Source organism: Lindgomyces ingoldianus, assembly GCF_010093535.1.
Source record: "Lindgomyces ingoldianus strain ATCC 200398 unplaced genomic scaffold BDR25scaffold_42, whole genome shotgun sequence".
Taxonomy (NCBI): Eukaryota; Fungi; Ascomycota; class Dothideomycetes; order Pleosporales; family Lindgomycetaceae; genus Lindgomyces; species Lindgomyces ingoldianus.
In genome coordinates, this window is record NW_022985203.1 from 183,061 (window position 1) to 210,754 (window position 27,694).

The window sequence follows — 27,694 nt, forward strand, 5'->3', positions numbered from 1 at the left end:
AAAACACCCAGATAAAATGAAACCGCGACCTAGGAAGTAGAGAGCGTCTAAATTCTGTCTAGCAGATTCCATCCTTGCGTTTATGTGTATGTATGTACGCGTTCCCCGTCGTTCAGAACTCCAGGTCACTCAATTTCACTCCGCCCAGCTCCCCACTACAAGCAGTCTTCCCATTACCGCCAGCATCTCTACTCCAATCATAGACTCCACCTCTCTCATTGAACGCCTGCTCATCCCACTCGACTTGGCTGAGCGCTTTCTGAACACCCACCTCCAATATCGGATCAGAGTGCTTTCTCTTGTCATTACCAGCGTCCAGGAAGTGGAGATACTCATCTAAAATCTAAATTCTTATTAGTAAGAAGGACCATGTATCCACAACCGCACTCCAAAGTTCTAGGAAGAACTCAGAAAGCCACGCTAGGTAGGAACCACTTACCAAATAACTCGCCCTCATCAAACGATTCGGCTCTGGAGTAAACCCCTTAACCCCCTTATGCCTCCTACAAAACCATCCAAACTCCTCATCAGTAACCACCATACTCCTCGCATCCCTCCTCCTCGTCTCATTTTCATTCTCCCCATCCACCACCAGCACCTGAAACACCTTCCACCGAAATGGCGCCAACTCGCTCACCACATCCACCATATCCTCTTCCCAATTCTTCGCACACACAACCGTATTCAACTTGAATCTGACCCCAAACTTCCGACACCAATCCCGGATCCTAAAGAGCTGCGTGACATTGTCGAATGGCACACCAGTCGTCCGTTCTGCGCGACCGATGAGCTGATTCGTCTCCGCCTTCATAGAATCACACGAGATAGCTAGGATATCGATCCAAGCGCCCCAGTTCGCGAGCCACTGTTCCGAGACGCGGGTTCCGTTTGATACAATACTCACGCTCTCGAGCTGCAGCTCCTCTTTCGCGAACTTGCATAGTTGGCCCAGGTGCTTGGGATACAGGAATGGCTCGCCGCCTGCGAAGTTGAGTTTGCGCATGCCGGATTCGGCGAGAAGCCTGAGCGCGTTTTGAGCAGTGGGTAAAGGGGCATGGTACCCGGTTAGCTCGGTATGGAAGCAGAACTTGCAGGCTGCGTTGCAGACGCGGGTGAAGTGGTAGTTTACGCTGATGGGGATGGTGTGGCCGAGGATTTTACGGCGGTAGAGGAGTGTGAGGTAGCGGGTGGGTTTTGGGAAGATTTTGAAGTGGAAGTAGAGGAAGGGGAGGCTAATTAAGGCGATAGCGGTTGTGAGGAGGAGGGGGTGGGAGAGAGTTGGGAGGTTGGATAGCAGGGCTCTGAGTAGCGGCATCTTTATTCAGGTATATGGCGGGTTATCTCGATAGCTAGACTGCAGAGGGAGATTACCAGTAGAGATTGCGGAAGACAATGGCGTAAAGTGCCGTTATTAAATACTCAAAAGGTTGTTATATTATTATTCTGCTAGTACTTCTTCGTGATGTTTCTAGCTTTAATAGAACTGTTTCGAACTTGGACACAAACGTTTCCAGCTTTGACAGAAATGTTTCCAGTTTTGACACAAATGTTTCCAGTTTTGACACAAATGTTTCCAGTTTTGACACAAATGTTTCCAGTTTTGACACAAATGTTTCCAGCATTGACACAAACAACCTTCCTTTTTATGACGTGACACGAAAAACAAATCTCTAAATAGAACGAGCGAGATGTAACAGGTGGGCGTTGGTTCGTTTCTCGCCCTTTGTGGCCATCCATATTGATAGAAGAAACGGGTAACGCATACAGTAGAAAGAAAGAAAAAGCATGAAAGTTTGAAAGTCAGCGAAAGCATTCGTAGCAAATAAAGGCAAGCAATTTTTACAAACTTACTTTAAAGGAACAAGTCAGCACAAGAAATTTATCAACAAGCATTCAGATGTCCTAAATGGCAAACCAAATTAAATACTCCCTCCTAGATTGGAATGGAGGTACCATTATCGAACTTATGAAAGCAGAGGTGTTTGGTGCAGTCTTCGTTATCGGTATATTCTCTACCCTTGTGCGCACTTTTCACGAAGAGAAACTAACATGCAAAAGGCCCACCCGGTGCGGGTAACGCCGGACCTGCCCACATTCAAGGATGCATCCGTCGACTACATGATCCGCGAGATTACCAATTACGATGATAACAATCTCGCAGCATTGTATTTTGGCCTTGAGGAACTTGACATCGAGGATGTCAAGGCCGGCATGAATAAAGGTTCTCTTATTTCGAGAATAATCATCGCGAAGATCTTGAGCAAGGGGGTGTTGGTTAGCCAGTCGGGGATTCGATAAGAGTGGTTGGGAGAAGGTGCTTGCTATTAAACTCGACTGCTTGGACATGATAGTGACCACACGAGCTGGGAGCCGCGAGGCCATGTCTTAGGCTCAATAGCGAAAACAAGGGAATAGTATTGAGGAGGTCGGGAGATATTTAAAAAGGGCAAATTCGAGGTGATTAAGATTGAAAGAAGAGAGGATCAGGACTTAGGCGCTATGATCAAGCTGGTTTCCGAAAGACTTGAACAGAGTAAGACTTAGAGGAGCCTTGCATGTCCGAACTGACACAAGACTGTGCGAATAAGTAAATAGTGGAGGGTAGATATTTGTTACTCAGGTGCTTGGCAATGTCGTAAACTCGTAACGTAATGCACCAAATTATTCGGCAAGTGCATCTACCTCAGTCCACCTACCTTTTAAGCACCATATATTATTTCATCAATAACCCGATTCTACATCACTGTCAGCGACGCTCATTTTTGAACATTGAAAGTATCTCTCACCGTCATTCCAATAAAGCGTCTCATGCTGCACCTCCGGCCCCGTAGCTCCGAACTCCCACCCAAACTTGATCCTAATATATTGCATAACATGGCTCGCAATCTTGATATGTCCAAAATCAGTCGGATGCCACTGCGGTCCAATATCATTGTGTTGCAGTATTCCTGTACTATTGAAATAATGCACAAAACCCTGATCCTTGTAATGGTTATAAACTTGGTAGATTTCGTTGATGAAGGCGCCAGATTGTGCATAACTGTTTCCGAAGGAGTAGAAGCCGTTCCAGAGAGACATAAGAACGATTTGCGCGTTAGGGTAGGTAGTGTGGACTTTTTCGACGAAAGAGAGATAGGAGGATAGGTATTGTGAGCTGGTAACATTATTGGCGGTATTATTATCATTTGTGCCGAGATTTATGACAACGATGTCAGCGGCGGGGTGTTTACTAAACTCCCATTTCTCAGGTTCTGTCCCATATATCTCGGATGCGCGCCAAGATGTGTCGGATGTTTGGAACCATTGGTATGTTTGGCCTCGAGGATTGCCCCAGCAGTTCGCGTCGTGCAAGCATATGCCAGGGTAAGCGGTGATGCTGAACTCGACATTGCCGAAGCCGGCGCCGATGCTATAGCCGAAACCTGAGAATGCTTCATATGTAGCGTACATCCCGGATGTCAAGCTGTCCCCAATGAACTCGATAGTTTTGCTGTAGTTAGGGAGTTTAATGAGCCTGGAGTTGGAGTTGACGTGAACGGCTCGGATTTGGATGCCATAAGCCCAATTTGTGACACGGAGCTCAAATGTTAGTGGAAGTTGGTTGGAAAGAGTGGCGCCGAGGCCTAGCGTGCTAGGGGAGATGAAATGATGGGTGGAGCCGGCAGTCACGTTAGTGAACTGCCAATCCAGGCCCCCCACGCGGTAAGCAACAAGCACTCCTTGGGAGGTGTACTGGCCGAACGTGATGGCAACATCTTGTCCAGTGAAGCCGAACTTGATCCCAGGGGCACTGCAGCGGATAGTTAGTCAATCATCAGGCAGTGGCGATCGTTGGTTTCCGTACGCCCACCACGAGATGTGCTTACTATCCCAACGGCCCTTGTAGGATATTTCAGTAGCATTTGGGCCATACGTCCTCCAGCCGGTTGAGTTAAGGCTTATGGAAGCGACCGTGGTCTCCTGGAAGTGTGTCTCTCTGACTTGCCCATTCTGGAGAATCGTCGACGAGGACAGTGAAACGAGTGCCACAAGGGCACCGAGAAGGGAGCAGACCCTCATTACAACGACAACTGGATGAGACGGGTGGTGAGAAGCCAATTGACAGGGGACATGAGAGAAATAGATCCATTGAAACTATATATTCGTGGAAATGGGGGACTGGACTTGGAAACTGTGAATTAAAAGACGTCAAGGTTCCGGGTCCTCGTTCCTCCATCAACGTCATTTAAGCTTTCGATCCTGGTAAACGTTGATCTACCTTGCCTTAGTCGCAATGTGGGTGGATTGATTATCCGCGAATAAATTGTGTACAATTCGCTTGTGCCCTTTGAAGCTTCGCAGAGCCGCTCTCGATCAATTGAAGATATTCAAATTCACCTCCACCGAGTCAGCAGGACCCGCATTTTCAACCCCCAAGGCCGCTGGCACCTTCTCGATGCGGACCATGTCCCTCTATGGCGAGTTGTGCGAGCTGGTGGGGTGTGCGCAACCTTGGAACTCACGGCGTGTAATCTTTGCGCCCCTGTTCCTGGTGGGTGAAGAGCATGTCGAGATGGTGTGCAGACGGAGACCGGGAGTCCGCTCCAAAATCGGCACGTCTGAACCCGCGCTGCGACAGCGGCGGTACAAAAGGACAGCGGGCAGCCATAGCGGCGGTTTTTATTCTCAAGGTTGTCTCGCGATAGTGAGAGAGTGGTCTTGTCAGGCCGCAGTCAGGTGTTCGAGACGACCCAATCTCGCGACGCTCTCGCCGCCGACGGGCTGTAGGGCTGCAGGATCCCTCCCTCGAGACTACAAGAGCTTCGTCGCAGAATGTCGGGCGATTGGCTTGACGTTGCTTGTTTTAACTCGTTTGTGGTGTCCCCCGGAAGCTGCACGGCTTTTCTTTTGGCTGAAATTTGGTCCGCTTGGCTGCAACCCCCATGCCGTCGCTGGCGGGCATCCACCCATCTTGTGCAACTTATATTCTCCTTCCCCTCCCAATTAAGACGCCTTCGTCACCACCAGAGACGCCGTCGCCACACGGGTGTGCTCTTCTTGTCCGCGGACGGCGCCATGAGCAGCGTGTTGTTGGTCCGACCATGTTGTTAAGAGAGTGTGATGTCCTCCATCCCCGACTCTCAACTGGGCCTTACGCAGAGCGAAATCCAGCTGCTCCGCCAACACCAGCAGATTGCCCTCTCGCACGCCGGCAGCTCGTCCTCGCGCGCAGCTTCGCACGCCTCCAGCCAAGGCCGCCTCCTACTGGATCCCTCAAGCCTGCAGGCGCTGAGCGCCCACTTTGACCGCTTGATGTATTCCATCCAACAGCGATGGCACTCAGTGAGTCCTCCTTCATCAATCCGCCGCGAACATTCACTGCTTCCACCCGATACTGCCGATCACGTGTGCTAACATTGGAGCCCCTCTAGCTCAACCAGCAAACGCAAACCGCAACCCAAGTCCAATATGACCGCGCGGGCAACGCGATCCAGATGGCCGATGCCGAAATCGCCCGCTTTCGGGCCATCCTGCGCGAAATCGACGAGCTGCAGGTCGAATTCGACAAGGTGCGCCGCATTGGCGAGATTGTGAAAGGCTTCAAGGCCCGCGTTGAACACCTTGAGCGGCGTATCTGAGATGCTCCTTCCTCAATCGACTCCCACCCACCGCATTACCTCACATCAACCACGCTTTATCACGCCCACATACACATTCCTTACATTCACGATTTACGACACTGGCACCAGACCTATCATGTCCTCGCGGACGGTATATTTCCACACTATAAAGATCGGAGGCCTCGCGGCACAAAATTAAATCATTAGCGGATATTTGAGACCATGGGTGCCTCGCGGCTTCCGGCGTTCTGAAATGGAGTGTCTGTCTGTCTGGTCCTTTGAGGGGATACCCAATTCCTTGTTTCTTTGCAAGAATTGCTGTTCTCTGTTATTCGGGTAGGGTTTGATATGTCTGGGTTTCTTCACTATGCGGTCGGCCCCCACCCGCCCCTGATCTAATACGTCAGCAAGACCTCCACTGCTCGAGAGGGCTTGAGTCGTATCTCTATTCCCTTTTTTGTTGTCCTTAATGCTTTTCTCCCCGCATAGCCTGCGATCCTTGATCTCCTTCACCCGCTGTGTTCTGTGCGGCCACTCAGCCGCTTTCTTCATTTTTAGGTTGTCTATTCTTACACAAAAGCACATAATCTCGCACATGACCGCCTCTCGTGCGCACACATATGCTCGCACAACATGCCCAACCAATAAAGCCTGTTGTTGCCCCAACCCCAGCTCATATTCTGCATTCCCCAGGCTTTCGCCATCGATAGACCCAAATGGCGGCCCAGCATCACGTTATAAGGACTGCACATCTTTGACATGTTTTACGAATTTAGGGTTCTACGCAACACCCTCGCTTTCCTTTAGCCGGTTTCTAGAATCAATTTCGTCATCAATTGATATTCTGAGACATACGACTGCCGTATATTGATGGATGCAGAATGCGCGTATTCACCATGCCACTAAATCCGCCAGCGCTACACGAACAATTCAGATCCAGCAATCCGACTTCCTAAAGAGACATGTCGTTAGGAAGAAAAGCAAGGTATCCACCTCTTACCGCATCTCAACACTCTTCGTACTCGTGAAATGTTTATTGAGAATAGGAGATTGACGAGGAACGAGAGAGAATGGTGTTACACGCCACGAGTTCAGAGAATTTTGTGCCGTTCATGGGTGGTCAAGTCCGAGGAATCGGTAACTTTTAGGCAAATTCAGGGATTCGTGAAAGAAAATCAATCGACTACTGCAGGAACGGGGGACGAGTGATTGCTGGCTTCATATCGAGGTGATATGTCGGTGAAGGCGGTTGGGACACTTCTGCGACCGGAGAGTCTTCTGAGGAAAGGCAGCGTAACTGTGATGCTTGTTATCACCCTGGTTCTTAATCTCCCAATTCCACCAGGCAATCAACCAGATGCACTCACTCATCGGCCCGCCAACCTTGAAGACAATAAAATCTGCTTGAGTCGAGCAAGTTTTAATGCCGCTCACCTTTGGTCCCAGTATTTAGATATCTACGAAACCCAAGGGTAACCTTGACCGACTGAATCAGACATCAATGCTTTTCTCCGGGTGGGAAGACACTCACACCATCCATTATTCTATCAAACCGCAAACTGCCCCTGGCATTATTCAGGAGATTTTCTCCACCTGAGGCCTGTGCAGCGCTATCTTCCAAGCTTCAAGCCACTCCCAACTGAATCATGCGTGGCGACTCTCGTCACAAAAAGAAATACATAAAACCCGCGCCCCCTTCCATCCCCATGACTTGTGTGTTGACACGCGTAAAGTTAATAGGAGTGCTCCCGACTCGTCGCTCGTCTGACCATTCGAACCCAGACACATGTGGGACGGTCCACTGGTGCACAGTCCGTGGCGCAGGACACCAATTTCTGACGCCCGTGGGACGGCGGAGGGCTTTCTTTTGACGTCTGAAGATGTTTGAACGCCATGCTGCACATTTGTTTCTCCGCAATGCATCTTTGTTGCGAATCAGATCACACTTCTTTCGTCAAGAATATTGTGGGAAAGCGCCATCGCCGACATCTGATAAAAGACAAGAGCTTGAGCCAGCTGAGAGCGATTGAAAGAGTGTGTTTGCACCAATCGGGCGCTTGGCGAGGAGCCGAAGCAATGGACAAGATACGACACGCAAGATGCACGGAATGTAGGATTTAGCTTGGATTATCTGTCGGACACGAGATTGATCTTCTATTTTGACATCACGATTGAGATCAACACCTCGAGAATGGATGCCGACCGAGGTCGCCGATGGAGAAGGGTTGGAGCATGCATTCGAAATCCCAAAGGCCTCGACTGCTCCACCATCACTCAGCGCCAGCCCGCGCGCTATCAAAAGCAAGATATTGACACTTGCTCGAAGTTCTGATGCCCTTGACAAGTGTTCTCGCGACGCCTCCCGAGGCACTTTGACACGTTAGGAAGAGATCATTCGAGCGATGGATTCTCGACCCCAGATGGGGCTCCTCTCCGGGATCGATACGATTGCGGGGAAATGCCACTCGAGCTAGAAGCCTCGGTATTTTGCATGTAACGACGGGATGCAGGATATCGAGGACTCCCACCATGTTAGACGACGATGGATTAACGCTGTGAACTTGGAGAAATTCGTGGTGAAGAGGACTGCAATTGGAAGCTCGCAGATTCAATCCAAGGAATTGGCATCCGCCTTTCTCTTGGCCGGCACTACGCCACACGAGGGGACTGGGTGGATTGGGTGGATTAGGATATCTAGGGCCCGTGCGGTGTGTTCAATTGTGCGGGCATCGCCAATTGTTTTTGCCCATATCAAGAAGAACAGGGGTCCCGCATACCCAGGAAATCGCCCACATGAGCATGGGCATGGGCGTGGTAGGTACATATCAGTGACAGCTGCCCCAGGAACCCGGCCTGATTTCTTCACTTGCTTTGTCCTAGATGCTCTGATTGCGCCTCGCGAACCAGAGCGGATGCGCAGTACTTCCTTTCCCGGCTGTCTCTATTAAACTCGCTGGTTTCGCTTCGGTGCTATTCACTTCAGCTATGACGAGCTATAGCAACGACAGCTCTACGCCGCCGGCTACCAGCCCAGTGGATCATGAGAAAGTAGTAGGACAACAGCTTGAACACATTCCGACTCATGACAAAGTCCCTGGACATACGAATTACTACGAAAGGGATGGGCTGAGAACAGATGGTGGGTGTGCAAGGCTACTTTTCTACATTGATGGATTTATTCTGACTGCATCATAGGAGACAACCAAGATCACGAGCATGAAGCTCCCGTATGATGTCTATATCTTCGATACTCGGCGAAAAAAAAAAGCTAACCTGAAAAGATGACCACGAAGCGAGCAATGGCTCTTGTAGCCATGGTGCGCTTCCTCCCCCCACGAACCTCTCCACCGCCACACTAACATGACATCTCCAGGCCTTTCTATGGACTGGCTCTCAAATTCCCGTGTAAGTCTTCCCGGGAAAGCTCGACGCTGACGCAATGTTACACGACAGCATCAGTATCACTTCGGCTAATCATTCGATACCAGATACCTTTTCGGCGGCGTGCCGCCTTACATTTACCGCGACATCGGAGGAGCCGATCGATGGATTTGGCTGGTCCTTGCCAATTTGCTTGCCCTTGCAGCTGTATGCCCATTCGTAGGAAGTTTGTCCGATCTCATTGGACGACGATATGTGGCAATCACTGGTGCATGCTTCCTTGTGCTGGGCATGATTATCTGCTCAACGGCTCACACGATGAACATCTTCATCTGCGGAATGACGTTTGCGGGAGTTGGAGCTGGCATTAATGAATTAACTGCTCTTGCGGCGACGTCTGAAATGGCGCCCACAGCAAAGAGAGGTAAATACGTGGCGATCTTGGTCTTCACGATTGTTCCATTCTGTCCTTCGGTGCTCTGGGCACAACTGATTGCATTCCATTCAACTTGGGTGAGATTCTCCAAGGTTCTGTAAATGTAGCTGCTAACGACTGGTATTAGAGATATTGTGGACTCTTCGCTGGACTCTGGGCATTTGTTGGATTAGTCCTTACAGTCATCTTCTACAACCCTCCGCCCCGAGTCAACTCTCAGGGCTTGACACGAAAGGAGATTTTGAGCCAGATTGATTACGTGGGAGGATTGCTGAGTATTTCAGGGATGTTATTGTTCATGAGTAAGCCACCTTCGACTTTTCTGCAACTCCTTCTGTCCATAAGCTAATTCGTGGGTGCAACAGTGGGAATGCAGTGGGGGGGATATCAGTATAAGTGGCACTCCGCCCATGTGCTTGCTTCCCTCATTCTCGGCATTGTTCTCATGGTAAGTCCAGCGTGGTCCATCCACAGCTCCACTCTCATATTAAACCTAACCATTTCCACGCAGATCGCATTCGTCTTCTGGGAAGCCTACGGTGCAAAATACCCAATGTTCCCAAGACGGATCGTCCAAGTTGGAAGCATCATGTCCTTGACACTCGTCATAACCTTCATCTCAGGCGCGAACTTCTTCTCGATCCTCATGTTCTGGCCAACGCAAGCCTTCAATGTATACGGCCACGATCCCATCGGTGTAGGCATCCGCGGTATTCCCGTCGGCTTCGGGATCTTGGCCGGCGCATTCATCGCACTCTGGGCACTCTCCGCGTTCCGCGGCCACAACAAGGCAATCCTAATCGTAGCTTCTATCCTCATGACCGCAGGCTGCGGCGCGCTTTCTATTGCCCGCGTCGACAACTTGCACCAACTCTGGGGCATCCTAATCGTCGCCTCCCTCGGTATCGGCGGCATCGTAGTGCCCGCCTCCATCATGACGACCATTGTGTGCCCGGACGACCTAATCGCGACCGTTACCGCGTTAACCCTCAGCATCCGCGTGATCGGTGGCTCCATTGGCTATTGCGCCTATTACAATATCTTCATCAATAAATTCGTCCCCGCAGCCACATACTACATCGGCGGGACCCTCGTCAAAGCAGGCATCAAAGACCCGCACATCATCGAAGGCGCCATCAAACTGACTGGCGCATCCCTGCTAGAGGAAATCAAGATGTTGCCTGGGGTCAAGGGGAATGAGATGTTGTATCTTGCGGTGGTGAAAGCCGGACAGATTGCGTATACGGAGGCATATAAGTGGGTGTATTATGCGAGTATTGCATTTGGCGGCGTGAGCATCATCGCAGCTGTGTTTTTGGGGGATATTTCCAAGTATATGGACGACCATATTGCTGTGGTTATGTGATACTAAGCTGGGCAAGGCTGGGTTTATGAGCGGGGAGGGATGGGTGTTGGAATTGGAATTGGGAGTTTTACGGCTGGAAAGGCGAGGCTATGGGCTTCTGGTACCGGTGCTAGTACCCCTATAACAATGAGGAGGAATGGGTGAGTAACTTTCTATACATGTCCCCATAAAGTACGGTATTCTATCTCAGTGGACACCGAGCAGCGAGGACCGAAGTCCTCTACTGAAGGACATACATACACGGATCTCTAAGTGACACAATTAGTCTCACTGAGCTGGGAGTATCAACACCATCGTTTTACGATATAGCAGTACTTTCTGTGACTGCTCAAATGAATAAAGCATAATATAAAATCCTAATAGCAGACACCTCTCGTAGTGTATGTTCCGGGCGGAGACACTTGATGATTGCGTTAAAACCCCTCAGTGTTAGATTTAGCTAAGAGGTTTACTCATCCTAGAATTTCTGTTTCTTGTCTTTGGCAATCTGGTAGTGGATATCTGTCAAGATAAATAACTCTCCTTGTGCTTTTCTTTGGTGCTTAGTCCTAAGGGAACGATTGGCAAGGCACTAGAGGCTATCTGTCTAAAATGCTCTTTCAGGATTCTCTTGCTTTAGAAATCCTCTTTACTTGCTGTGGGTTATAAGGTTGTAGGTAACTGTCAAGACTCTGAACCTTCCTTGCATTTGCTTGAGGGTATTATCATGAGGACTAGTGACGATGCATTATTGGTCTGCTGTGCAAATTCTCTTGGGGAGTGCGCGTTTTGTAGATCCTGGTTGAGGCCTAGGGTTGAGAGGTCGCAGATATCTGTTAGAATGTCGAACTCTCCTTTAGTGTAATGCAACACAGGAAAGAAACCCAAACTAGAAGTTCGTAGGGGGCAAGATTGTTCTACATAGATTTGTTTTGCGTTATGAGGGAAGAAGATGGAAATATCTGTCAGAAAGAAACACTAGAATTGTGACTTAGGGTCTACGAATGGGTACCTGTTGTTTGCTTCATCACTGCATAGATATAACGAGTGCCATCGTCTAGAGTATATTTGCATATTTGCATATATATTTATTCGTCTCCCACGTCCTATTTCTATCACTCGTGATTCATGTCATCGTTTATTGTATTTGGTCAAGCTCACCTTCGTAGACACCCTTGTACCATGCGTTTCTTCTATGGGAGAGATTTTCACAAAGTCTCGGCCACAATCATTGGACCGGCGACTTCATCGCGCTTTTCCTTGCCACACAGCAACTCGACGATAGTGAGGGCGAAGAGCATCGCGGTGCCCGGTCTGCCACATGTTTAGCCCAACCTCAACCTTAACATCAACACTAACCTAGGGCAAGCAGAATTACTCACCCCCTACTAGTAACCATTCTCCCATCTACCGCCACCCGCTCCGTACTATACTCCCATCCCTCCCCCTCCACCTCACCTTTTACACTAGGATGACTCGTCGCCCTCCCCTTCTCGCCTCCAAACATCTTCTGGCTCGCCACTAGCGCCGTCGTACCCGCACAGATAGCCGCAACATACTTCCCCGCCTTTCGAAACTCATGGATGAGCGCGAGAACGGGTTCGCTAGAGCAGAAAGTTTTCGCACCGGGGCCGCCGCCCGGGAGGATTAGGATGTCGAAGGTTTCGTGGGCATTTTGGTGAGGGACAGAGGAGAGTGAGTGGTGATCAGGGACGATTCGGATGTTGCGGGTGCAGCTGGAAGGGTGGGTTAGTTTTTGGGGTTCGGGGTGGGAGGGGGGATAAGGAGAGTGACATTTGAAAGAGTTGAGGGGTGTGTATGGGAGAGAGGGGTGAGAGGGGGATTGACTTACTGAGCCCAATTCTCATTCTTGAGCTGCACGCCTGCCGATTTGACTTCGAAGCCCGCACGTGTGAAGACTGCGGAATCGTCAGCTACCTCCCAAAATAGTAACCCCTACTCCGCCCATTCATCAGGGGATACCGCGAAACATGGCTAGCACATACCATCATATGGTATAACAAATTCAATCTCCTCACTCCCATCCGCGATGAGTAGTAGTGCTTTGGGCATGTTGAAAGATTGCAGGACCGCGATGGGGAATTGAATTTATATAAAGATTCAGGTGAGGGACGGTGCTATCTTGAAGTTATAGGACAATTAAGTGTTGGTGACAAACTTCAGGCTTCGGAGTGATGTCTGCAGGTGGCCCAAGCTCCTTTCACCCCACCACGGGGCAGACATGGATACACAAGCCGAGGAAGGGGTCTGCAAAGGAAGAAGTGGCTGGACGAATCATAAGGGATGCTAGTACTCAATAACAACATTTTGGTAACGTGGGGCATGAAGTCCTGTGAAGCCTGGAGGGAATATCCAAGTAAGTGTTGATAATGGCACGAATATGATTAGGCTGCAAGTTTGGAGGACCTGTTAAGAAAGACTGCAATGCTCAGTTTCCTCCCATTCCATGTATCCACTGTCACCCTCGCAAGTTTCTTTAAGGCAGTTGGAATTGAATCAGTTTGGTCATATCTTTCTTGCATTGTCGGTCCCTCTACCAACTCGCTCAATCATCAAGAGGATACATCAATCATCCCTTATCGTCGTCTATGTACGTACGAGCTCTAAACGCCGACAGAGTCCACATCACGTTAAGATTAAACAGGAGTCGCGGTAAACTTGAACCACAATTGACAGGCCATGCGCCAATGAACCATTCAACCACCTCCATCCAATAGCAAGGGAATCTCTCATAAGCTCATGCAATGGAACGAGACCGCTCATGGGGAAAAGAGCGCTGGACAGAAGCCAACCGGGGCCGAAATCCGGTCGCAAGAGCCCATCCTCGTAATAATTAATTAGGCGGTGCACAGCTTGATGGAGCGCCTGCCTCCTCCATCTGGCTGACAACCATGTTTCGAGATCTCAAAAGAGCCGAAGGGGGTATGTCAGATTCGAAACGCAAAGAATCCATAATCCATGTCTAACCGTTGCTGCAGCTGTGAAAATTGGAATCGAGGTATTAAAATCAAAGCCCGAAAGAATCAAGGGCAGGGAGGACTGTCGGCAATACTGTGGTAATAATGTAGGGACAGACAATCTGTGATCGCGCCATGCAAACCGGGCCTTTATTCCAGGGCTGACTCCAAACACCGAATGCGTTGAGAGAAACGGGGAAAGATCAGAGCATAAAACACAATCCGTTCATTGCTAACCTTGGGTGCCGAAGGAAAAGGATGTCGATACTGGAAAGTCCAAAGCGCGGCCGTTTACGGGAAGGAGACCACACTTCTTGAAACCAGAAAATACATTGTCGAAATCAATGGGTGTTCCATTCACAGGGAGGAGGGGGCCTGGAGTCGAATTCGAGTACTCCTCAATCACAAGCTCATGGTAAGCCATTCCCATTCCTGTGGTCCACTTGCTGTAAGCCCTTGGCCCATCGCACCCATGGGAAGACTGCCGAGGTTCTGGCCCTGCATTGAGTTGGGGGATACAAGTGTTGTAGAATCTTTCCTTCTCGCGGTTGAAGGTATTTTTCCACTCGTGTCGTCGGCATCCCCCATCTCGAGCTCTTGCACGCCGCTCTTACTCTGACGTCGCATACGTTTCGGTGCAACGTTGACCCCGCGATTCTGGGCCGAGTTGGCTGCGTTGGCAGGTTGTGGTTTGGGTGGGCCAGGTGCAATTGGGACCACACCGCCAGATTTCACGCTCGGAATGCCACCTGATACAGGGTTTGCGCAATTTGCGCTGGTCGTTCCGGCACCAACAGAGCCTGTTGATTTTGGGGATTCAGAATCGGCGCCACTCGCCTTGCCAGACGTTGGTGTCGTGGCTGGTGTTTGTGCCAGGGAATTCTTGCGCGATGACTTCTTCGACGACCGGGTCGAGGCCGAGCCAACGGGAGCTGAATTACCGCTTCCACGATTACGTTTCTTAATGACGTCTGTCTTGAGCGACAGTGGACGGACCACACCATGCAGCTTAAGAAACAGACCACAAGCGTTGCAGAGGGGATGTCCCTCTGGGTTGCGCCTCCAAAGAGGTGTGGTCTGAGTGAAGCAGTTTGTGCAAGTGGTAGGGACACCATTTTGCTCGCCCGATTTTGTGCCACCGGGGCTGGGTGGGCGAGAGGGAGCTGCTGAGCTGAAGCTGGACTCAGGGGGTGAGTTAGGGGACGATTGCGGTCGGCCGTGCATCCCTTGCAGAGCTAAGGCGGCCGCGTTCGGTGTCGAGGAGGTGCGGGGTATTTTTTGTCGTCTTGGGTCATTTCCACGATTTCGAATGTCGCTGACGGAGGCTGCTGAACCATGCGTTCGGCCAAGGCTGCCCCCCGGACTCCAATGATCTTGCGGTGAGGGTACCATTTCGGTTCCTCCAATGGTAACCGTCTTTCGTGGGGGTCCGGCCGGATATCGCGCCGGAACTGGGTTAAATTGATTCGACAGGTTTGTCTCCCACTGGAAGCCTGCACTGAAGTCTAGTGATCCGTCGTCCATTGGTGAGTAGTCTGTTTGTGAAGGTATGTTTCGGTCTGGAAACGCACCGCCATCGTCATCTTCACCATCTGAGTCGCCCCCGAACGAGAACATATTATCATGTCGCGGTACTTGCATGTTGTCTGGTCGCGACCCGGTCGGAATGCTGTGATGAAGCACTTGGGACGGATCAACATGCCCAGATGGACCATAAGATGGCGCTGAGAAAGGCTGGGCAACGCCGGCATTCGTTACGGCACTAAACATGGACTCGCCCGTGCCGCTGGGGTTGAAGATGTATTGAGGCTGCATTGAGTTTGATAGGTTTGATGGTCGATGAGGTCCATACTGTGAACCACCGTGAGGACCCCGTATGTCCATGCCATTCCGGTCAAAGTACATCTGATCATTCTCAGCCATTGGCTGTGGGGTCGACACAGTGGACGGGAAGGCAGAACTAGGAGGAGAGTAGTAGTCGGTAGAGTTGAGGGACGAAGCCATGGAGTTGGGGTTGTATATGGAGTAGGAAGTAGCTTGGTTCATCAGGGGCGACCCGACGGGTGAAAAGCCAAAATTCTGTTGGAAGGGCCCGGCAGAGCTTATTATCGGGTCCTCGTTGAGCTGGAACGTGTCGATGGCGAAGGGCGCCTGGGCTTGGGAGGTGTGGTGGAAGGTGGGTGGGTGCATCTGTGGGTCTAATGAATACTGATTGAGGGCCGCCTCTGAGTCGGGGTCGGTCGGTATCATTATGCTGTTGACAGCAGGGACCTGAGGAGAGCAATCCGCTCGCCGCTTGGGAGGCTGATAAGGTGTTAGCTGGGGGATTAGGGCGGTATGGCGGTCACATACTCGTCGCTCGTCAATACTTGTCTTGCGAACGTGTCGCTGGACATAACCAAATTCATTCTCTCGAATGATTGTGGGAGGAACAGATGGTGCGGAGGCGCGGGCGAGGTGATGGTTTTGTTCGTGGGCTTGATTGGGTTTCCTTATCGGTATCGCTGGGGCGGTTGCATTAGAGGGGCTTTTCATTTCATTCGACGGATCCGGCGACAGTCCTGCAGGACTTGCGACAGACGAGGGAAGTATAAAGTCGTCCAAATTCATCGCGTCTGCGTGTTGTGCCTGTCCTTGCTGGTCGATTGATTTCCGCAATTGTGCGATCCCGCTCGGCGCAGTCCTGGGTGCGGCCGTCGAGGTTTCAGTCTCGGTGTTCGGTTCGGGAGAAAAAGTGATGTTCTTTTGGAGCAGTCTAGAAGAAATACAATGTTAGCATGTTTCTGGTGAGTCGCAGGCGGACGAGGGAGTGGATGGGCGCACCCTTTGTTGAGTTCGGCGCGCCGCATGCTCATTGCCATCATTCTCCAGGTCAAATTTTCCATGCGCTCCGCGTTGGGGAGCTGCGTCTTAACTTTAGAATATAGCTTCCATATCCGGGTGGCAAGCGGGTCGTTCCTCTGCATCTCCTCAGGGCTGTCTAGGCTGGGGTCGCTGGCATCGTTCTTGAGTGAGGGAAATATCGAGTCTTCGAGCATGCCCATGCGAGCAGCGGCGGGTACAAGTGAGTGATCCAGTTTGCTGTCCAGCGTGGTAGTCGAGCTGAGGGACTGGACAGTCGAGTTGGATCCAGACGAGCTATCGAGGCAAGCTGGTGGAGGGAACCGAACGTGCTTGGGAGAAGATGATGTAGGAAAGGGCCGTCGATCAGTATGTGCCCCAATAGCGGGTGCGTCAAAGACGTCGGAGAGGGCAGAGGCGCGCAGGCCTCCCCCACGCTCCCCATATTGCGCCCCAGACATAGCCGACAAGTGGTGTTGCGCAAAGTCCCGGGGTTGCCAGATGGGCAGGGCGACGTTGCGGCCTCGTCGAGCTGTCTAGGAACAATTTGCAAATTTGTTTTTCTGGACGCCCACGGGGAAGGATAGAAACACAGAAGCACAGAAGCACAGAAGCACAACAGATGCCGGAGGCGTGTGGCAGGCCAACCCGCTCACAGCTCGTCACGACTGAAGCACTTGCGCTGGGATGGGCAGTCAGCGGCGTGATGGGTGAGGGATTAGGTCGGGACAATTTCAAAGGCTGGGCTTGCAGAGCCCGGGCTGCAGCTGCAACAGGGCTAGTAGGCCCTTGGCGGTAGATATTCTGGTGGTTCTGGCGACAGCGGACGTGCGACGCCGTGAGTCCGTGACAATGCTGGCCTCGGGCCTTCTGGGTCGCTGAGGAAGGTGAGGGCTTGTGCGAAGCGTTCTGTGGGGGTCACGTTGGCCAGCCAAATCAGAGCGGGCTGTGGCGCCTCCAACTGCCAGGATCAGCCGCTGAGCGGGCGCCCTTCGATTGATGCTGGATTTGGAGAAGAGGAGGGCTGCGGGTTGTGTCTGCTCTATTCGTACCAAGCGCGATCGATGCCGTCGCGTGTCCTGCCCGAGAAGCGACAGGTCGCCCAAGCGTGCGCGCAAAAGCAACCTTTCCGGCACACGACTGTCGAGCTTCAGGATTCAGGCCGGTGAGAAGCGGCGTCTGCAGAGTCTGCGACGGCCGTTGGCGTCATCCAGCAGAGCTAGCGAGGGACAGTGTGAAAGAGTGTCCCGCTTAAGCTGCACGTTGCCGCGACACCCTGTCAGAGAGACCGCTTGGACCGTGCAGTGCTGGAACAATTTGGGACCCTGGACGAAGCTTTGCTTGGGTCTGCTGCGGGAGAGAGTGGGATGCGGGTCGTGTGGGTGAATGAGCAAAGTCAGACAGCGGCAACAGGCGGGGTGGGTGAGACAACTCAAAGTCTGCAGAGAGGGGGGTCCCAACACGTTCACAAAGAAAAGACTTCACTGCTCGTTGCCAAGCATCATCAACTGCGGAGTATCGTCCTCGATCCCCGACCTGAACAATTCTCACCACCATGGGAAGGGTGATCGGGGGGCAGATTTTCCACCAGAAGCAACACCTCTTTTGGCGGCGGAACCACATCTCTCCCAAGACTCCGGCTCATCTTCTCGGGAAAAGCACAGTAACGGCTTTCCCGCTGGCTCATTGGTTCCACACGCACTGCCACTACAACCAGTTGCTCGCCTCCACCAACTCTCCCCTTGGTCGCCTACCGCATCCGGTGAGTTGAATTTCAGCCTGCGTCGCGTGCCAACACGACTCACTGTGGTACATGCCGTGAGCGGAGTGCAATCCTGTTCAGGGCTGATGAATATATGGGACGATTTCTCAACATGCAATAGCAAGCAATGCCCTCAGCATCCTGAACATGCCATCTCCAAGTCACTCTTTACCCGACGTTGGAGGCTCCTTTCCGACTTGCTAACGGCTTACCATTTCGGGTATTGGCGCCATAATTGCGAGCACAACCCGAGGATATTCCCCCTCCTGTGGAGTGACTCCCTAGGCTTCCTACAAATCCCGAAGTGATCCTCGAGTTCCAGGGTCTCCAGAAAGCTCCACTCTTTATTGCTTGCACTATCCTCCTCCAGATCTCCACTCATCCACGCATGTGGTTACCGCACGTGTATTCATGAGCCTGAGGCTCCTGACAAGTGATTTTGACGCCGCCCTCTTCCTTCCGCCTAGGCTTTTCACGTGTCGAGGAGTTCCTGTCAACACCACACGAAGGCCATCGTCAGATGGGTTCTTGTGCCTGCCACGCATCCCTTTGGATCTAGATGACGCGGGGACATGTGGAGCTGTGCCTTGAGGAAGTCGGGCAATATACGGCCACTAAATTGGAGTTCTGGCCATGTATACCCTGTGTTGACACGCAGCGCCTTGCAAATTGTTCCTGGACATCCCCATGGTGCCCAAATGTGGAAGTATGGTTTTCCTGAGCCACGATCCTGAGATTGGTGGCTGCATGCATCACGATGCGGCTCCTGCTGACGGCCATCTCGCGGCTTGGTTGGACTCCCGTGACTCGCTCCCCAACGTTACAGAACTGAACACAGATTCAAAACCGATATAGGTGAGGACCCGACTCTGCTTCGTCTTCGGCACGATCAAGGTCCAGTCTCCCAACTTAGGGACAGCCCAAGATCTGCACAGGGGCTCTGCTGGCCTCAAGATCGGGGCCATTTCTGGAAACCCCAGCGGTCGGCTTTCGGTGTCGCCTAACTTGCACCCTCAGAGGGAATGCAGTGCAAAGACAGCTTTTAGCCGTCTAAAGTTGAGTAGTGCCAATACTCGAACCCTGAAGCGCGAAGGGGTAAGAGTGGACGCTGATGAATCGATGCATGCAGGTGCTTGCTTTTCCAAATAACAGAACCCGGTACGAACCTCATTTGATGGAAAAACGCTGATGAAGCCAATAACGAGGGCGGTAGTGAGGCGTCCTTCTTCGCACAAGTGGCACAACTCAATCTCCGGGCGAGCGACTGGTTTTCGAGGTCGCGCACACCCGAACTTTTGAGGCCGCTAGCAATGAGATCTCTGGTCCGCTCCAGCCCATGTTTCACTGCCGTCGTGGGACTTTCACATGCGACCCCTCCGACAAAAACATCAGGCTTCGAAACCAGTTGAGAACAGAACTCGAGAAAGCATCCCGTAGGTCGTCAACTCGCCTTGCAATACACACCACTGTCGGCTGTCTCTAATTCTAGAGTAAATATTGCGGGCTTGACTTCTACTTGACTCCCATGCTGATCTATAATCCCGACCCGAAGAAGGCAAGGGTTTCATGGTCAAAGGGCGAAATGCGTGCTTCACGAACAGCGTGGGGGTCATCATCCCTGCCTGATGCAAGCCCATCTGCGTGTCAGCGCACGAGCAAGGATCTCGAGCCCAGACCTCCATCTATGCCGATGCATTCCGCTAATTTTGCGGGTCTTTACGCTCAGACTGTGTCCGGAGTGACTTTTTCATCTCACCTACGAAGGGCGCTTTGAGTGCAAGAACAGCCTTTCGGGACTAGGTTTTCTGGATCATTTCATTCTGGAACGACGTCCGCCATCATCCTTCTTGCCTTTCCTGCAAATCACTGAGAAATTGAAACGTAGGATTGAAAGCAAGAGAGTTGTCCATGGCCACCTAAAGTCTGAACCCAACCGCCGCTGCCGCAACACAATCAGCTTCGAGGCGGGAATTGACACCCTTCGCAGGGTGAACCCTTCTTTGGCCCTGTGGTGCGTAATCCGATGGGATCCTTGCATTGCGTGGGATGACGTGGGGGCGCAGTACGTATTCATCTTTGCTTTGGTCCTGGATGCCAACGAGCAGGCAGTGGTCTTCACCGATCAGCGGGTGATGATGGAAGGGAAGGCGCCAATGGCTGATTGTTCTGGCGGCGACGCCGACACCCCCTTTGTAAGGGGTGTTGGTTGGCTGAAGCGAACTTCGTTGTGGTTGAGGCTCGCCCAACTCAAAGTCAACTCCATTCTAGGGCCATAACCCGGGACCAAAAACAACTCCAGCCATCCTCCCAAGACGTTGTCACCACTACCTTACTTTAACTCGATGTTCCTGCCATCGAGAATCTCGTCGGTTGAAGTCGTAATTAAGGCTGGAACTTGGCATCCAAATGCAGGTACAGAGTAAAGGTGGAGCGGAGCGGAGGACGAGCGGAAGATCGATCAAAACCTGGGGGAAGTCCTGGGTTGCGGGTCCTCAAAACCAATCCGAGTAACTGGGAGGCAGGCACCAATTTATACAGCGAGCGGAGGACTTGTCCTAGCGCTCCACGCTGAGACATTGATAGCTTATCTTTGCGAGACTGATAACGGTGTCTCAAGGTTCAATTTTTCACTACCAATAGGGCGTACTATACCTGTCACTCTCAGCCAAACATTGGATATCTCAATGATGCAGCAAGCCCATGGGGGTACAGGGTTAGCGATCATATCACCGCCTTTTTGGTTCTCTTGCTTCCATCAAGCTTCCTATCGCGGCTCTCCCAGCAATCTTATCAGGCTGCTTAGAATAATAACTTGCATCCGTATCCCATTAGCACCTCGATCCGAGCCAACGGATGGGTCGCATCTTGAGATAAGGCCTCGCGGACCCTGCAGCTGAACTCTGGGATTTCGTTCTAAAGCTTGTGCTGTGTAACTTGAACGTAGGTGGCCGTCGGCGAAATGTATTGAGACTCACTTCATCTGGCAAGATTCACGGCTGAAATAGATCAAAGTGCCACAGAGCCTGGCACAAGCTTCTTCGCATCTATCAAAGGCACCGCGCATGAATCATATTGCAGCCTTGTGTATGTGAAGATAATCGATTATCCATCTCTTCTCCTCACCATCCCCAAAAGATATGCTTTAACGCGGACGCAAGACGCTTGATATGTGCCTCTAAACAGCATGCCTTGACCAATTGTGGTATCATAAGTGGGGCCCCGGTCCAATTCGTCATCCTTGGATTCCGTTAAACAATCCACCTCTTCTGTACCTTCCTATCTCTTCCCCGCAGTGGGAACCTCGATTAGAATACCTGTGCTCTCTTGCCCAGATATCAGTGACGGCGGAGCATGCTAGAACCCTATGCCAAACTACACTTCGCATTGATATAAGTCCCCTTCATGACCTGTCTTAGTCGCGTGGGCCCTCTGCTTGTCCGCCCGTTGTCCCTGGGCCAGTACCTCCTCCCCTCACAGTCTCTTCTCCTAAGACTTTACTCGCCGCCATGAACCTGTTCAAGATATCAGAAATAATACCTCAATAAGCAATTGCAAGTTGCTCCAGCTCGTGCTCATAGGACAGCCTACATTCCGCCAGAATAGCCACCGAGGCCTCGCATACTCTGTGCTTGCACAGCCGTCATTCGTACCAGATTCTCCAAATCGGACACATTCGCGGTCAACTGCGCGAGTTGGGCGTGAAGGTGCGATAATTGGCGGGGCTTTTGAGAGGGCATTGTGCTAAGTCGCGACGATGTGCTTGTGTTCGGACGTGGTAGGTTGGACATGGTGGACCATAGGTGAAATTGGGGCCAGTGCCTTGTGGTATGTATTTGGAAGGCGTCGAGGGTGGTCGGGGGAAGGAGCGATCGTAGTTGATGGTGGTGGTGGTGTTGTTTGTTGATCAAGGAAGGTCGGGATGCGGGATGCGGGATGCGCTTGCCCGCGGAGGTCAGTCTTGGCAACGCTTCCGCCAGAGAAAAACTTCCGCCCTACTCCTTCCGCTAATCTTCACTTCACTCCGTAGCCCGTACGGCCAGCATTTGGCTAGCATTGTCCCTTCGGATCACGCTGTCACATTACCAGTCGACAATTGCTAGGTCCGCGCCGCAATGACGACCCAACAGGCTGTCCGCCGCTGGATCATGACTGGTGCTGTCGCCGCAATTACCGTAACTGGTACTATTTACGGAGCTGGGCTAAAGACCAGGCAGGAATTGAAACAGGTCCGTCATCTATTCATGAGCCTCCTGATAATTGCACAAAAGCCTTCAAGAACCTTCAATCATTCTAGAAGAAAACATCATCCGTGGGACACATTCACGCATTCCCTTCCAATTAAAATACACATTCTAACTCTTCACCCACGACAGGAGAAGAGACGAGTACTTGAAGCTACCCCTGAAGAACGCATTGCCCAGCTAGAGGTAGCACGCTCTGAGCTAGTCACCAAAAAGAATGAGTTGGAGCGCAAGATGGCCAGCGTTGCCGCACGTCGTCTGACAAAAGGACTACCGAATGAAGGTGCAAAATAATATCGCGCCCTAAGAGTCAGATAAAGAACCTCGGCACTCCAATATGACCCCAAGCACCCAGCCGTTCTAACGAACCCATGATCCGGAGCTCCTTCCGAACGAGCAGTGATGCGTTCATGTCCAGGGCATCTTGTACTGAATGATACCGGCTTGGCTGGCGAGACCTGGTTTAAATTGCGCTAGATCTGCTGTAGGAATATTCTCAGACATGGTCGCTTACAGTCCCCTTGGAGATCCATACTTGGACTGTAAACATACCACTCAATGGAATGAATTGTAACTTACCATACCCTTTTGGTAAGCATTGTTTTCTACCTTTCAATTGACTTGACTATCATTTACTGACTGTGCCAAGTTCCTCGAAAGATCTTGTATGCAAATACCCTGGCATTAATTTGTTACGGCTGTTTCCTCGTCAATACACATCGCCTCTGAATACCCTCGTGCAATGCATATCTTAGAGGCGAGCGCTGCAACTGCCCGCATATATATCCTACTACTTGTTAAGAATTCGGATCCTTCGGTAGCCATTATTCTGCTTCAGGGTATATTTATATCCATTTTCTGGAAGCAGACCGTTGCATCAGGATGGAAGGTGTCCCGAACATGCTATTCGATGACCAAGAATAGGGGAGACACATGTCAAAATCAAGGACGAATCCAAGCCACTCGGAGGTCAATCTTAAGCCAAGGGGTACTGGCCGATGTGTTTATGTTAGTGCAGAGTTTATTACGGCTTCACTCGTCAGCTGTCTCTCGAGAACTGATTATCCCCAGCTACACATGGATTCCACGGCCAGTGCTGTCTCTAGTGATATCATTTGAATACAATCTTCCAAAAACTCCAAACCTGAGATTGCTGGCTCCTCATCATATATATTATCGCAATTTCTATTTGCTCTCCATATGCGATCTTTTCCGTGATATCCCACACAGCCTCCTTCTGCCCCAAATCGCCCGTTCACTAGCCATCCCACGTTTCTTGGCGCTAAGTCAGGCGATAACCGCTGACACCACCCCACGCGGCACTCACTTTAACCTCGTTCAACGACAACCGCTTTTGGGACTCCGCATATTGCGTTAAATTCGGCAACCACCCGATCGCGAACTCTGGTACGACATCTTTGTTTCAGCCAGGTTGTGGGTAAATCTTGGACAACATGAATTGAGATTCGAAAGACAGCTTACTTTCAGGCATGTAATGCTGCGCTATGACCGCATCGCTTCCGGACACGGCCTCTCGACGATCAATTTCAATTCGGGCCTTTGCAATTCCACGACGAATAGAGTGGTGACCCGAACGCGGACCACACTATGCGATGATTGCTAGTGGGTAGTCTGACTGAGCCTTTTCCAACCAATGCCACTCCTTTCTCGGTTGTAGATGATTTCTCAGCTGCAAAGGGGATTTTCTGTGAGACCTAGTCGGCTTCACCTTGAGGCAGATTGGCGAGATACTCCCCCATTTCTAATCATAAAGGTCGATTCGGGCGTTTCGGGCACTTTGGCGTCACTTGAGAACTCACAACCAAGCCTACGGGTGCCAAGAGCAATTCATTGGAGTAACCCTGTCGTCGCTTGCATACTTACTTACAAAAGTAGCAATTGTTTCCAAATAGATACTCGACATAGCCTGCTAGGACCCGATATGATCGGCTCACATGCCTTGAACCGAACTGCGCCGTCGTCACACTACAATGGCTTCCCGGATGAGACCGCTTCTGCCCCAGCGGATTAAAACTGACCAACCTCTTATATCCGAATTTATGCGGCGAGCTGTTTAGTTTAAGTCACTGAACGATAATTTCTATTTTCTGTGACCAATGCATTTCCTCGAAGTTCCCAACATCAGCCTTCTTAAAGCGTCACTTGTCTGAACAATGATGATGTTTCGAGCCCGGCTAGATCTCTGATATTCCTTCGCTTTCCCTTCCTCGATTCCACTCCAGGAATACCCACTAGAGTGGAAGACGTGTCAGTCTCCACCACGACTCACCATGCTCCGGTTCACTCTCTTTGCCTATTGACAAATCTAGCCCCAGGGCCATGTCCCGACCACACTCATTACATCAGCCTCGATTCGAGCAGCATTCCTAATATAGGCCCTCGCTAGGTCTGGCGTCTTATGATTGACAGGAGGTAGAATTGGAATCCGCCACCCTTTACGGCACAACTTTTGTGGATATCCCACCTACCATGTTTCGCACGCAACTTTTATAATCTAACCTGCCCTTCCGATTCAGCTACTGAAGCTTCTACGGCCGAATATCTTGCCATGGCGGAGAGGAATTAAAGACAAGGAAGGCGACTTTACAAATCACCCAAATGCACTAGGTAGGTCTTGACAGAAGCACGTGATCCAAGAGACAATTCTTGATATTTCATCATGTGTAAAAAAAAACACTTAAACTACACCACAACGTTTGGGAACCCCTCCACAGACGCTACCGACATGGGCAAGGGTTGGTGCCATGGAACTAAACCACTCGAAGAAGCCGAGATGACAAAAACGAGAGGGAGTTGTTATTATGGGAATAAATACATGGCCACGAGTTTTTAGGAGCTGTTACATATGGTACGGAAAATTCTGATACAATTGGTAAGACCGGGAAGGAAATATGGAAGTCTAGGGTTGGGGGTTTAAGGATGCTGTTCATAGTGGTGGAAATCATTACTGGGAAATAATATCTTCATATTGGCCACATTAAAAGCTGCAAATTTCCGGACTAGCCATGGCGATTCTTAGGCTCAGCGTTTCCAACAGGAAGTAGTACGATTGATACTTTTGCTCCACCTACAATTACGTGAGGCAAACAAACGTAACTACATTTTTAACTATTATAATTTAATTAATAAGGCTTAAAAGTAAGCAGTATATAATTAAGGTAGAATTTTTTAAGGTTGCATTCTCTAACGCGCGTGAGGGCTAGGGGAGCGTGTTTGTGCCACTATTTACATGTCAGTGTAGCCTTAGAGCTTGCCCTGTACTACAACAACCTTTTAGACAACCTTATTATAGCAAAAGATGACAGTCCCTTGTATAGGGAACCTCTAGATTAGTGGCTCTAGGTTAGTCAGCGCAACTATCCTGTACTCTTTAAGATAGCACTTAATTTCTACAAGCTGCAACTGCAAGAGAGCCTTTAGCAGAAAGAAAAAAACAGTTACTATCTTTTAGGCTCTATAATTAAAGCTTTGCAACTCTAGAAGAACTAGCTACGTTATAAAGTTATTTTTAGTAAATTAAATAACCTTACATGCTATATTAAGAGTAAGGGAGACCCTGCTACTTTAAAAGCTTTAACAGTTACGTTGTAACTTTTAGTAAAAAGTTAAGAAGTACAAGCAGCTTTAATTAAACTGTAACTTAATTATATTAACCCCTGCTGTCAGGTGAAGCAAACAAAAGTATATGATAAGTGAGACGTAACTTGTCTAGAAAGCCTGAGTCGAATCGTACTACTTCCTGATGGAAACGCTGCTTAGGCTTTTGGTTTCAGGCAACAAGACACTATGACTAGCCTACATGATGAGAGACGACTACAGCATCTGGCCTTGAGGCAAATTAACTGTAACTTAGAATCCGGGCTCTTGTGACATAGTACTGCTCGCTGAGTTGTATATATTTCTCTTTCTATTATCTTTATGGCCTCACAATCTGAATAGCAGACCAAATTCCCAGTCATTCGTATGTGTGCAATGCATTTTCCTTGGTGTGATATTGCATTTATAGATCTCGGGGCATGAATGCCTTGACGAAATTTTTTAATGGCAGTCTTCTTGAAGCATTTGAATACTCAGTGAACAAGAGCTTCCGAATTTTTTTTTCACTACCAATCTCCGGGCCATTCAGATCTACGCATGTGGGTTCGACTTTTGCGAGAGAAAATCTCTGAGCGTTCCGGAATGCATGGGCGATATGGTCACAAAAAAAAACCCCCCGGGTTTAGCATTGGGACTAATCAAACAAGCACGAAACATGCGAATAGATTGACAGTGCTTCTTCGCGACCCATCAGCACCTTCCCTTCCATCAAAGTCGTTTGTCGAACCTGGACCAAGAGTAGATGGCAGGTCTTCTCCACGTAAGAACTCTTCTGGCTGTGGTGGAGTACAAAACGCGTAGAGGTGGCCTAATCTTATTTTCTTCAAGTTGCCCCAGCTTTCCGCTCCATGAAATAAGTCTCCTTTGCATTTTTGAAGCAGTCCTAGCCGAGCAAGTTGGCGCTGGTGGGATCTTTCCACGCACACCAAATTCACTGAGGTTTGTGTTTTAGACCACTTGCAATGTTTTGGTTGTGAACTTAAGTCCCAGGAATCGAAATAGGCGTTTTCAAGCAGAAAATTCAATGTCTTTGCGGGTTCCATAACAGTAGAAAAGGCAGATTTTCTACATCCCCTGATTCTAGTCTAGGGGTTCCCAACCTCCACTCGTAGTCGCTGTACATGTATCCAAATCGACCACAATCCGAGGGAAGGAAGCATGATAAAGATACTTAGCAATTACTACCACATATGGTCGGACTCAATTGGTTTTAATCCTAGGGTCGAGGTCGTTGAGGAAATCTGTCTGGACGCGGAAGACAAAAGCGTGTCATCAAAAGGTCGCGCAGGGGTTTCATGGCAGGGGAGAACATAAAAAGGCGTGTTTTGAAATTCTTGAGAAGGGCTCACGTCACCCCCTCCCACCAGCCATCAGGTTCGTGTGGAGTTAGTTTTTATCGCTGGTCCGGTCCACACAATTGAGTAATCCGGAGGCGCTTTTCAAGGACATAGCTATGTAAATAGCTCTATTTTTCATAAAAGATTTTTTTGCT

At 50.3% G+C, this 27,694-nt stretch overlaps 11 protein-coding genes across 11 annotated transcripts; 6 read left to right on the forward strand and 5 right to left on the reverse strand.

Annotated features, from left to right (window-relative positions):
- Positions 1-112: 112 nt before the first annotated feature.
- BDR25DRAFT_318870 (radical SAM enzyme) lies at positions 113-1,315 on the reverse strand (the record flags this gene model as incomplete). The annotated part of the gene is made up of 2 exons (XM_033691782.1): positions 113-343; positions 440-1,315. The coding sequence occupies 2 exons, from the start codon at positions 1,313-1,315 to the stop codon at positions 113-115; spliced, it is 1,107 nt and encodes a 368-aa protein (XP_033541728.1).
- A 1,281-nt stretch (positions 1,316-2,596) lies between these two features.
- BDR25DRAFT_271105 (GDSL-like Lipase/Acylhydrolase) lies at positions 2,597-4,468 on the reverse strand. The gene is made up of 3 exons (XM_033687241.1): positions 3,845-4,468; positions 2,787-3,790; positions 2,597-2,735 (listed from the first exon to the last, which is right to left on the reverse strand). Exons 1-3 carry the CDS (start codon positions 4,057-4,059, stop codon positions 2,722-2,724), a joined length of 1,233 nt encoding a protein of 410 aa, XP_033541729.1. The 5' UTR covers positions 4,060-4,468; the 3' UTR covers positions 2,597-2,721.
- Positions 4,248-5,059, forward strand: BDR25DRAFT_93665 (uncharacterized protein). Its single transcript, XM_033699265.1, has one exon. The coding sequence runs from the start codon at positions 4,436-4,438 to the stop codon at positions 4,985-4,987; it is 552 nt and encodes a 183-aa protein (XP_033541730.1). The 5' UTR covers positions 4,248-4,435; the 3' UTR covers positions 4,988-5,059.
- On the forward strand, positions 5,055-5,815 carry BDR25DRAFT_93674 (uncharacterized protein). Its single transcript, XM_033699266.1, has 2 exons — positions 5,055-5,322; positions 5,412-5,815. Exons 1-2 carry the CDS (start codon positions 5,101-5,103, stop codon positions 5,616-5,618), a joined length of 429 nt encoding a protein of 142 aa, XP_033541731.1. The 5' UTR covers positions 5,055-5,100; the 3' UTR covers positions 5,619-5,815.
- Positions 5,816-6,359: 544 nt separating this feature from the next.
- Positions 6,360-7,076, forward strand: BDR25DRAFT_361115 (uncharacterized protein; the record flags this gene model as incomplete). Its single annotated transcript, XM_033696361.1, has 6 exons — positions 6,360-6,377; positions 6,408-6,428; positions 6,481-6,618; positions 6,647-6,724; positions 6,772-6,839; positions 6,875-7,076. 6 exons carry the CDS (start codon positions 6,360-6,362, stop codon positions 7,074-7,076), a joined length of 525 nt encoding a protein of 174 aa, XP_033541732.1.
- A 1,509-nt stretch (positions 7,077-8,585) lies between these two features.
- On the forward strand, positions 8,586-11,121 carry BDR25DRAFT_296052 (MFS multidrug transporter-like protein; the record flags this gene model as incomplete). Its single annotated transcript, XM_033688888.1, has 8 exons — positions 8,586-8,739; positions 8,796-8,827; positions 8,882-8,917; positions 8,974-9,005; positions 9,089-9,494; positions 9,545-9,719; positions 9,783-9,865; positions 9,929-11,121. The coding sequence occupies 8 exons, from the start codon at positions 8,586-8,588 to the stop codon at positions 10,781-10,783; spliced, it is 1,773 nt and encodes a 590-aa protein (XP_033541733.1). The 3' UTR covers positions 10,784-11,121.
- Positions 11,122-11,819: 698 nt separating this feature from the next.
- BDR25DRAFT_306961 (DJ-1) lies at positions 11,820-12,932 on the reverse strand. Its single transcript, XM_033690750.1, has 4 exons — positions 12,769-12,932; positions 12,615-12,681; positions 12,145-12,498; positions 11,820-12,076 (listed from the first exon to the last, which is right to left on the reverse strand). The coding sequence occupies exons 1-4, from the start codon at positions 12,833-12,835 to the stop codon at positions 11,971-11,973; spliced, it is 594 nt and encodes a 197-aa protein (XP_033541734.1). The 5' UTR covers positions 12,836-12,932; the 3' UTR covers positions 11,820-11,970.
- An 858-nt stretch (positions 12,933-13,790) lies between these two features.
- On the reverse strand, positions 13,791-17,178 carry BDR25DRAFT_93726 (uncharacterized protein). The gene is made up of 3 exons (XM_033699267.1): positions 16,564-17,178; positions 16,093-16,495; positions 13,791-16,044 (listed from the first exon to the last, which is right to left on the reverse strand). The coding sequence occupies exons 1-3, from the start codon at positions 17,040-17,042 to the stop codon at positions 14,143-14,145; spliced, it is 2,784 nt and encodes a 927-aa protein (XP_033541735.1). The 5' UTR covers positions 17,043-17,178; the 3' UTR covers positions 13,791-14,142.
- Positions 17,179-21,806: 4,628 nt separating this feature from the next.
- Positions 21,807-22,131, reverse strand: BDR25DRAFT_171931 (uncharacterized protein; the record flags this gene model as incomplete). The annotated part of the gene is made up of 2 exons (XM_033684137.1): positions 21,807-21,855; positions 21,932-22,131. Coding segments are annotated over 2 exons (249 nt in total), but the record flags the coding sequence as incomplete, so codon positions are not given.
- A 324-nt stretch (positions 22,132-22,455) lies between these two features.
- On the forward strand, positions 22,456-22,878 carry BDR25DRAFT_241340 (uncharacterized protein; the record flags this gene model as incomplete). The annotated part of the gene is made up of 2 exons (XM_033685741.1): positions 22,456-22,569; positions 22,717-22,878. The coding sequence occupies 2 exons, from the start codon at positions 22,456-22,458 to the stop codon at positions 22,876-22,878; spliced, it is 276 nt and encodes a 91-aa protein (XP_033541737.1).
- A 2,452-nt stretch (positions 22,879-25,330) lies between these two features.
- On the forward strand, positions 25,331-27,627 carry BDR25DRAFT_361121 (uncharacterized protein; the record flags this gene model as incomplete). Its single annotated transcript, XM_033696362.1, has 14 exons — positions 25,331-25,397; positions 25,439-25,539; positions 25,609-25,682; positions 25,803-25,836; positions 26,365-26,449; positions 26,481-26,559; positions 26,612-26,678; positions 26,732-26,800; positions 26,868-26,951; positions 26,990-27,107; positions 27,142-27,175; positions 27,205-27,238; positions 27,292-27,481; positions 27,542-27,627. 14 exons carry the CDS (start codon positions 25,331-25,333, stop codon positions 27,625-27,627), a joined length of 1,122 nt encoding a protein of 373 aa, XP_033541738.1.
- Between the last annotated feature and the right edge of the window lie 67 nt (positions 27,628-27,694).

What these genes read in the sequence shown, in the direction of transcription:
- BDR25DRAFT_271105 (XM_033687241.1), bottom strand. Translation starts at nt 4,059, where the DNA reads ATGAGGGTCTGCTCCCTTCTCGGTGCCCTTGTGGCACTCGTTTCACTG. An exon ending in AAGCACATCTCGTGGTGGGC is followed by an intron (nt 3,791 to 3,844) that starts GTACGGAAACCA and finishes TATCCGCTGCAG; the next exon opens with TGCCCCTGGGATCAAGTTCG.
- BDR25DRAFT_93665 (XM_033699265.1), top strand. Translation starts at nt 4,436, where the DNA reads ATGCGGACCATGTCCCTCTATGGCGAGTTGTGCGAGCTGGTGGGGTGT.
- BDR25DRAFT_93674 (XM_033699266.1), top strand. Translation starts at nt 5,101, where the DNA reads ATGTCCTCCATCCCCGACTCTCAACTGGGCCTTACGCAGAGCGAAATC. An exon ending in TCCAACAGCGATGGCACTCA is followed by an intron (nt 5,323 to 5,411) that starts GTGAGTCCTCCT and finishes GAGCCCCTCTAG; the next exon opens with CTCAACCAGCAAACGCAAAC.
- BDR25DRAFT_306961 (XM_033690750.1), bottom strand. Translation starts at nt 12,835, where the DNA reads ATGCCCAAAGCACTACTACTCATCGCGGATGGGAGTGAGGAGATTGAA. An exon ending in AAGAATGAGAATTGGGCTCA is followed by an intron (nt 12,499 to 12,614) that starts GTAAGTCAATCC and finishes CCACCCTTCCAG; the next exon opens with CTGCACCCGCAACATCCGAA. An exon ending in AGAATGGTTACTAGTAGGGG is followed by an intron (nt 12,077 to 12,144) that starts GTGAGTAATTCT and finishes AACATGTGGCAG; the next exon opens with ACCGGGCACCGCGATGCTCT.
- BDR25DRAFT_93726 (XM_033699267.1), bottom strand. Translation starts at nt 17,042, where the DNA reads ATGTCTGGGGCGCAATATGGGGAGCGTGGGGGAGGCCTGCGCGCCTCT. An exon ending in CGCGCCGAACTCAACAAAGG is followed by an intron (nt 16,496 to 16,563) that starts GTGCGCCCATCC and finishes TATTTCTTCTAG; the next exon opens with ACTGCTCCAAAAGAACATCA. An exon ending in CAAGTATTGACGAGCGACGA is followed by an intron (nt 16,045 to 16,092) that starts GTATGTGACCGC and finishes ACACCTTATCAG; the next exon opens with CCTCCCAAGCGGCGAGCGGA.